Source organism: Geospiza fortis, unplaced genomic scaffold, assembly GCF_000277835.1.
Source record: "Geospiza fortis unplaced genomic scaffold, GeoFor_1.0 scaffold162, whole genome shotgun sequence".
NCBI lineage: Eukaryota > Metazoa > Chordata > Aves > Passeriformes > Thraupidae > Geospiza > Geospiza fortis.
In genome coordinates, this window is record NW_005054316.1 from 6,937,622 (window position 1) to 6,946,967 (window position 9,346).

At 39.1% G+C, this 9,346-nt stretch overlaps 1 protein-coding gene across 1 annotated transcript in view; it reads right to left on the reverse strand.

Moving 5' to 3' along the window:
* Window positions 1-9,346, reverse strand: part of LOC115947791 (AT-rich interactive domain-containing protein 1B-like) — a 66,565-nt gene that overhangs the window by 18,046 nt on the left and 39,173 nt on the right. The window contains exon 2 of the mRNA XM_031056243.1: window positions 1-14. Coding sequence (XP_030912103.1) covers window positions 1-14 — 14 coding nt within the window. The remainder of the gene's footprint in view (window positions 15-9,346) is intronic.

Genomic DNA, 9,346 nt, shown 5'->3' on the forward strand with positions numbered 1-9,346 from the left:
TACTGAGGTGGGATCTGTTGGAAGAGCCAAGCAAAGCAAACACATGAGTGCAAGCAGAAGGACAAAACCAAGCTATGTCCCACCCATATGGCAACCCCAGCAGAAGTGATATCCCCAGCTACACACCTGACCCACCGGTCTGATCCCTTCTCTCAGCACTTAATGGCAGCCCTTAGATCCTCTTGCCTTAGAAGGAGGAGCAAGCCCCATGCTCTGCATAGTTACTCTTTTCTGGAAGAGCTTCTAGGGAAAATGCTATGCTTCTGAACATCACAATTCTCTAATGCCCACCCTTAAAACAAAGAAGTGGTTATTTGAAATATCTGCTCTCCTTGGGAACACTAGTGAGGTAAATCAACAGAGGAATCATTCTGATGCGCTGACCCAAAAGTTGAATTGTGGAAAAAAGGCACAACTCTTAAACAGACATTGAAAGAGAAATGCCTTTTGTCTTTTTTTTTTTTTTTTTGAGCAATCAGGTGCTAATTTTAACTTAATGTTTTGCCCACAATCCTCAGGTTTTTAGTCTTTGTATTTAAGCTTTACAAGAGTCTTGGGGTTTGGCAGGATTTTGGTTTTGTCAAGTTCAATCCCTCTTAGTCTTCTCCCCCCCTACTAAGATACACTTTTAAAAAAAGTAACAACAAAACAAAATAAGTGTTACACACCAGTTGGAACATGTATCATGTACCGAGAACATGCACACACTGAGAATCTGTTAGAACCAAAACCAAGTCAATTACAGTGTCAGAGAAATTTTCTGCATTGATTTAGTCTGTAAGCCTTGTATCAATAGACACTGACATTTTCTCGAGGTATTTGAAAGAGCACACTTTACACTTTCAATGGACTCCTGATATTGTGCCCAGATTTTCTTGATTTTAGGTACCTGTGCTTTTCCCCAAACTCTGGAATTTAATACCATTTCAGATGCAGCACATGACTTCTCCATTCTAGAATGGAGTTGGTCCTGCACATCTCTGCCCCATGCAAGTGTTTCAAATACCTGAGCACATCCAAAATGCTTTGATCTCTGAACTGTTCCCACTGAGTTTCTGATACAATGATAAATATGTTTATTCAACAAGCAAACACATACCTGTTCTACCTAAAGTTAATTCACTACATTCATTCAACAGTATTTGCTAGGCAATAATAATAATAATAATAATAATAATAATAATAATTTGAACACCTGCTTAGGCTGTTTTTATTATCACAACTTGATCTGCTCCTATTACTTCTGCCAGAAGTTGGCAGTCCTACCTCTTGGTTACTCCTAAGGTCAGCACTGTAAACCCACTCCTGCTCTTGCTCTCTTTGCCTTCACATCCATTTTTTTTTTCCCATCATTTCACAGGCAGTTGAATGTTTCTGCGACCAAAGCAGCCCTTTCTGACAAATACCCTCTCCCCGATGATGCATAAATGAGGCCTTTATAATGCAAACTAAAAAGGGTGTGTTGGAATATCATCAGGCAAACAGACAGCTGGAGTCTGGGATCTGACAGAGGACCACATGGTGATTTGCCCATCATCTGCAAAGGTCACAGAGCCTGGACTGGTTCCTATGAAATGCTGAGGAGAAACCTATGTTGTGGTGCATCTGGGTTCCAGTTACACCGGGAAGAAAAGGACAGATAACCAGACAGCAAAATATGGGCTGCTAGAAAAAAAGAAAAAATAAAGAGAACTTGAATGCCCAGTTAACCAGATGGTAACAAAGCAAACAGCAGATGCATGAGCAACCAGAATATTTCTAGAATAAAGATACTTGCACAGGAGAGCTGGAGTTCACCTGAACATAGGAGCCAGGTCACTGGTACATAAAGCACAAGAAAATGAAATTTTAAAATGAGGAGGGGATTAGAAGAACACATGGTTGAAAAGTGTGGGATTGCTATGTCAAATGAAGACATGGAGATTCTGGGACGTCAAATGAAGATGCTGAGAAGAATCAAAGAATGAAAAATGGACATGCAGTGACTGCAGAGTAGGTAGAGTGGCAATAAGAAATTCTAACAATACATGGACTTCTACACAAAGAGGGATGGATTGGATCAATTGCAAACAAAGGCACTAATATTAGTCATAAGAAATTCGGTAGAAAGGAAAAAAATTCTGGGGCGACTACTGGGCATCATCCTAGGATACAAATTCAGGGAGAAGACAGCTAATAACAAAGTAACATTATATGCTACATAGCATTTAAAAACTAATTTAAAAAAAACTCCACCTCACCACGCAGCAGAGGTCTGGAGCTTGGTCAGACAAAGAAGACTGAGTGCTGGAACCACCATGCATGGCTGGACTACAACAACGCTGACAGCAGCACGCTAGCAAGATCAGCAAAAGGCACGCCGCAAGATTGATTAGGGGAGGATTTCAACTCCCCCCAGACAGACAGAGTAAGCAGACTATAAAGCTGAGACCAGAGTATCAGATAATTCTCAAAGGTTGTTCCATGGAACTGCTGGTTAAGGAGCCTGCATGAGGAGCCACTGCCTTTGGCTCAGTCCAGAGCAGCAAGAATCATCTACTACTGCATCCTGCAGCTGCAGAACCACTGTGCATCAGTGACCAGAAAGGAGTTAAATTGAGCATCCCTACAGGAACAATCAAACCCAAGGAATCTACTACTGTCGTGCTTAACTTCAAAAACTGTAACTACACAAAAAATGAAAAGGCTTGTTAAAAGGAATCTCAGACAGCTATGAGAAATAAAATCTGACTGACAGCATCAAAGCTGTTTAACAATAACCACATGGAAAGCACAGAAACAATATTCACCACCCATTCAGAAAGATTTGATAAGAGCAAAGGGACACCAGCAAGGCTCACTGTAGCTTTCTAGAGGCAAAAAGGCATCCCCTTCAATAAGCCAGTGCCAGGTCCAAATGAGGAAAACAGAAAAGACTGTAAACTCTGGCACTTCAAATATAATAAGACAGGCCTGAAAGAACTGTTGGAACAGCTAGAAAAGGGAATCAAATGCATAATGATTCATTTCTTCAAACACATCAGAAGTAGGAGGTCTGCCAGAGTCTGAAGTGACAAATGATGATGAAGGTATAAGGGGAGCTACAGAGAGCACAACGCCACCACAGAGAAGCTTAACAAAATCTTTGGCTCTAGTGTGCACTGTGGAAAAATCTTGGGGTGTTCCCATGCTGGAGTCCTTTGTGAGGGACTTGATAAACGTCTCTGAATCTGATGGGACTTTTCATGGAATAAAGTGACAAATGAACAGTCAGAAGTGGCTTGGAACCATAAAGTATCACTCCAGAGGTCTAATCAAATTCAAAAAGCTGAATCACTAATGACCATATACAGCCTTTAAATTGGAGCTGCCTTAGTAGGTGAGAATTGCAGCACGGCTTAAATAGAAAAGTCAGAAATTTGAGTAATTTAAGACTACATAACACTGATGACTGTTCTGGACAAATCAGGACAGAGAAGAATGAAGATGAGATTTAGGAAACATCAACACAGCAAAAGAAAATCCCTCTCTACTGACTTCTTGGACTTACTAGGAAGGGTCAGACAAAAAGATTCAGGGAAATGCAACAAGAATCATCATAGGTATAGAACAGTTTCCATAAAAAGCATCCATAACCCTTTGAGGATGGAAAAGACACCAGGAAGTAGGCCTATGGTGGAAAGCTACAATAGCATCTTGTCCAACAACAATTAGGATGCATTCAATAGCAGAAGCAAACTTCAAAACAAGAGAGAAACAGGTTGTCTAGTCACAGAGGTAGCAGATGTTTAGAACTCCTTGCCAAATTGATGTTTTGAAAGCTGAAAGTTTATGTGGGCTCAAGCAAAGAATGGACAAGTTCACAAAAGAGACATCCTCTGAGGGTTACCAAATTTATAGAGCCACATCTGGCTCAGGAAGACCCTCAAGTGAAAATAGCTGGAGGCCTGAAGAGTACTGGGGGAAGTACTCCATGCTTGCTTTGTTCTGACTCTCCTCCAGGCATCCAATTAAAGCCTCCACTGGAGGCAGAATACACGGGGCTGCATGAACCCTTGATCTGCCCTGATAGAGCCAGGGCTGTGTTCTCACCTCTTCGCAAAAGACAGTCCCCAGAGACGACAATGAAATTTTGGTCTGCAAGATACTTGGTAACAAATACAAGCAACCTGAAGAGGCAATAACACCTTTACTGCCAAAGCTCTGAGACTGCTCCATTTTCTTAAATATTGCCCCAAGAAATCTGCTTTCAGACACTGGTTTAAGAACGGGTACCAGGCTCTTCTTCTGAACTTATATATCAGTTACTTATGTAAGAATTTTCCTCCATATCCTCCCAATTCAAACTAGTTCAAAAAAACAACCAAACACCACCACCTAAAATACAGCAATAATCATAATGCTACATGTATGTTTGGATGCTGTTCTCTTCAGTGCAGAGACTCATCATCACTGTCTTAGCAGAGCACTCCATATAATGCTGTGGCTATTTAAATAAATTTCAAACAACAACATGCAAATTAATCCACCTGCTTTACTGATGGGGATCACAAGATACTGCTTATGGACAAATGCTTATTAAACAGCATAAAAAAAAAAAGGTTAATTAAAATCTCCCCAGAACAAAACAAATCTAAAGCAAATTACTTACAGTGCTTGGAGTGAATGACCCAAGCATCCTCTTTCTTCATAAAGTAAACCCTCCCTCCCCTTCTCCCTCACACTCATATTTTTTTGTGGCCACACAATGCAGGAGATGAGAATTTGTCAAATTTCATCATGCCTGTCGTAGTGCAGATGTACTGGGGACAGCTGAAGAGAGAACAGACCTGAGTTTGAATCTATTTCTAGGGAAGCAGAGAAATTGTAATAATTACTTTGGAATACCAGGTGACTTGCACAGTATAAAGAGCATTATTTTGGGAGAAGTATGACTGACCATAACTGATTACACTGCTTGGAACACAAACAGAGAAAGGATGAGAATAGAAGGAACAAAACTGGCAGCCAACATGAAGAGATGGGACAAATCCAATTAAACCTATAACTTAGCCCATTATCTTTAATTCTTGTTTGAATAAGAGATCTGGTGGCAGGCAATCTTTTCCCAGGTAATACCCTGATAGAAATGGAAGTTTTAAGCAATTTTTGCAGGTGCAATCCATGACTGATGTCAAAGAAGAAGGATCATTATACAGCATTAGAGTCATAATAATAATTTTTAAAATTAAAATGTAACAGAATTAGTGTGTTAGCATAGGTACACTAATAATACTAGCAATATGCAGCTACTGCCCCTTTACACCATCCTGATGGCTAAATCCAGTCAATAATGGAAGTTTTACATAGCCCCTATCACAAAAAGCTCTGTGGAGTCACTCTGGGATCCACCTGAACACATCAGATACTACGACATGCTCACTACAGGGGAAGAGTCCTGGCTACATCTTTGCCTCACCCTCAAATCTATTGGGTACCCAAAAAGTGAGGCATTATATTGGCTATCCATTACCCTGGATGATATTGGTAAAAGGCAACAACACAATCTGGAAGCTGTGGACTACAGTGTCATGATACAAAAATCTGGGGGAAAACAGGTCTGTCTGGCCTGATCAGCATTAAGCCTGGCTTACAGAGAGAAGAAAAACTGAACTTCAGGGGCAGGGGTGCCTCTCAGAAGAAAGGATGGCACTACCTGGTTCTACAGTGGCACTACAGGGGCCAACTTTGCTGAGAACAGTGAGACAGAATATTGTGAAACAAGTACCATCCTGAGTAATATAATCATCAGTAACATTCCACTTTCTTAGCACCTGTAACACTGTAATTACATAGAAATTAGAATTTTAAAATGTATAGTGAGGGGCATTCTCAGAAAAATAAAACCCTACCACCTGGTACTTTACGAGTAAAACAGAGCATTCCTTCAGTTAACCAAAGGTTACAGTATTTAATTATAATTACTTTAATTTTACAGTGATCAATTCAGTTATAACTATAAAGGAAGATGTCACTCAGTTACTATCAAACCTTCAAATAAAACACGTGTGATTCCTGAAACAATTTCTGCTTCAGTTTTAGATTTCCAAAGTCAGACCTCTGCCAAACCCTAAGTATTTTCCTCCAAACATTCAAACCATGCACTTCTCCGTACTTTCCAACAGAAAACTGTAATAGGAAACTAACTCCTTAACTTTCACACACTTAACAAAAAGGTGTGGTTCATATCAAGAACTTTCAAACTCACATAAGCCCTTCATCTGTATGTTTAGCTGAATTAGAGAAAGAAGAAAAATATAATATGCTTATACAGCATAAGGAAATCCTGTGGCACATATTCAGTAGAATATTCTGTCACAGTTAGGGCAGCATGGTCTCCTGTCTCAAATCAACGTGTTCAACCCCAGCATGCTTGTGCACACAGCCTTAATGAAGGCTAAAAATCCTTCTCACTGAATGACAAAAAAGAAAAATCTAAAAGGAAACCAAGTAGAAAGCTGGGTGTTAATGTCAAGGCTATTAATCAGAGATAGATCTGAATCCTGATGTTACGGCATTTTATTCATACATTCTATAAATTCTATTACTTCTTATCACTTAGTTTTGACCTTTTGACAATACATTGGTCACAATGTTCACCTGTGTTACTGTCTTTCCTACACTGCTTGCCTTTACACTGAAGTATGAACTTCAACACCTTATTAAGAGCCTTTAAAATATTAACACTAGGCCTGATACTGGTCCACCCTGTGACCCAGAGCAAGGAAGCAAAAGCATAAAAAGCATGCTTCTGTGTCACAGAACAATAATCCCCATTCCAGAACTTGCAAGGTAGTGGATTTTGCAGAGTCATTAAATGCATGCCTATGTTGAAGACTGCAGTGCAGCACACAGATCTGCAAACTAGCTCAGATACTGGCAGGAGCCTACACCAAAAGCTGTGCTCAGCTAATTTGCCGTGCTCCACAGAAGGGTGAATTAGGTCAAAGGGAGATCCACACTCTTGTAGCCAGACTGCTCCTTGTACACAAGCCAGTTCATTAAAAAAGGTAGCTCAACCATCTTCAGAAGACTCTGCAGTCTGCAATGCAGTCATACCCAGTACTACAGAAAGGACAGGACTCACACACATGGCTGTAATCCCCTTTTCCCCAAGAAGTACACGGCAGCACAATTACACCACTTGCCACTGCCATGTATATAGCATCACATATGTACCTGTCATAAGGTGCTCTCTACATACGGCCTTTTACTCCAGCTTAAATCAAAGCAACATGAGCTAACCAATTATTAATACAAGCAATTTTCCTAAAAAAGCCCCAAACCAAACTACCAAAAAAAAAAAGTGTAAAAAGATCTACTAAGTTTACATGATTAAGGAACTCTCCAGTCAGAAAATACAAATGTTAAATTTCCAAAAGCAACATTAACTGAGCCATGTTACACATATATAGCACCTTCTCTTTCTGATTTATGTTGTCAAAGCCATTTCATAAAATACAGAGGATGTGAAATGTGGCTTAGTTACTGCGGCTGCTAGAATCTTATCATTTATGTTTTCTGACTTCTTAGCTGTGCAACCTTCACATCTTATTAACATAGTTTTTTGCATAGATTGTAGTATGGAATAGTACTTATGTTTTATGTATTGACATATTTTTGATGTACTGAGATTTTGAATAAGTTTGCTATTCTTCATGATGAGAGCCAAATAAATAAAGACTACTGCCACAAAATAGTCAATCATTTATATGGAAAAGCAATATCTCTCCTTCCACAAAAGAACACTTTGATTCCCCTGTCAGAAATTGATGAAAACTACCTCAGCTGTAAATGCTAAATCTATGCCAATATCACAACCACCTCCCACTCCCATCCTCCCCTAAAAACAACAAACAAACAAAAATAAAAAATTTGCATGTTTCAGATGAGCTAAAATTAGTTTCAAGGGAGAGGTAAACAGCTGAGTCTAGAAACAAAAGGAAGAAATTTTTCCTCCAATAGTGTTGATTTGCACAGTGCATTACAGTTTGAACTAATGCAACATTTGGTCCATTCTGCAAGTTAAGGGATGAAAATATGATAATCTCCAGTAAGAGATTTCCACATTGCTGTATTTATGCTCTCAGACCATCACTATGGTCTGAGAAGACTAAAGATTTGCAACAGAACTGTTTTTGCAAGTGCTATTTGATACACTGCATTAGAAAGAAATAGAGAGAAATCATAGTGCCTACACACACACATGCACACACTCTCAAGTGATGAGTCAGGTAAGATATCTATTCTTATACTCTGCTTTCCTTCCTTTTTAAAAAAAAATGATCAAAAGAACTAAAAGGAATAATGTAATCTGCTTTAGTAATAGATTTCCACTTTACAAACCAACATAAGGAAAAGCACATCACAACTGTCACAAACTGATCTCTGGTGATTCTGATGATTACAGCTTCAGTAAAAAACTTGTAGGAAATCTCATCTCTTGCTGTGTGAGTAGCATGAAATTCACCTATGAAATGCCACCCATTACAGAAAAATGCAAAAGCCTATATTTAACTGATTTTCAATCATATAACAAATAATTTATTACAGGTCACTTCTTGAGCATCCATGAATAGAATAAACAGTGATCTTTGATCTCCAAATCCTCTAGTTGCCATTTATTTTCCAGGAAATTTGTAACAATTTTGACCACTATTTCTTAAAGGGTGATTAAAATAAAATATGGTTAAAAAATACAGAGAAACATATTTCTTCAGACAAATTCTGCAATGCTCTTCAAACTTCCTAAAGCAGGGAACACAAATGAGAGGTATGGGTTGAGTTTGAATAGCAGATAATACAGCTGCACGAATAATCCTCCAATTTTATGCCTTTATACACAGAGAAACCCCTAACACTTAACTACTGGAGACTGAAAAATCCCTCAGTAAAATAGCTTTCATTCTACATTTCTTCCGGCACATAGTCTTGGTAGGAGGAAACATTGCAAACATTCTTTAATCTCAGTAGTAAGAAAAGGCAGAATGTGCACACACCCTGTTTATCATTACTTCCCTGGCATCTTGCACACCCTTGAGTTTTCTCTTTCTTCCAGTCTTTCGAGAGAAAAGGGTGCTTTTTAATTAATTCATGTTCTCCTCCAAAGATATCAATCTTGATGAATACTGTCTTTACCATTCCTAAACTCAATGGCTTTCAGAACTAAATCACTTGAGATCATTCACAGCCCTTCACTGTATCTCTTAAAACAGCAGGAGAAGAATATAAAAGATCTTCCACAGGGAGCAACTCCATGCACTCTTAAGCAAGCTGAGCCTTTCTCTTTCCATCTAAACTTGTCCAGTTCCACATAGGGCTTCACAGA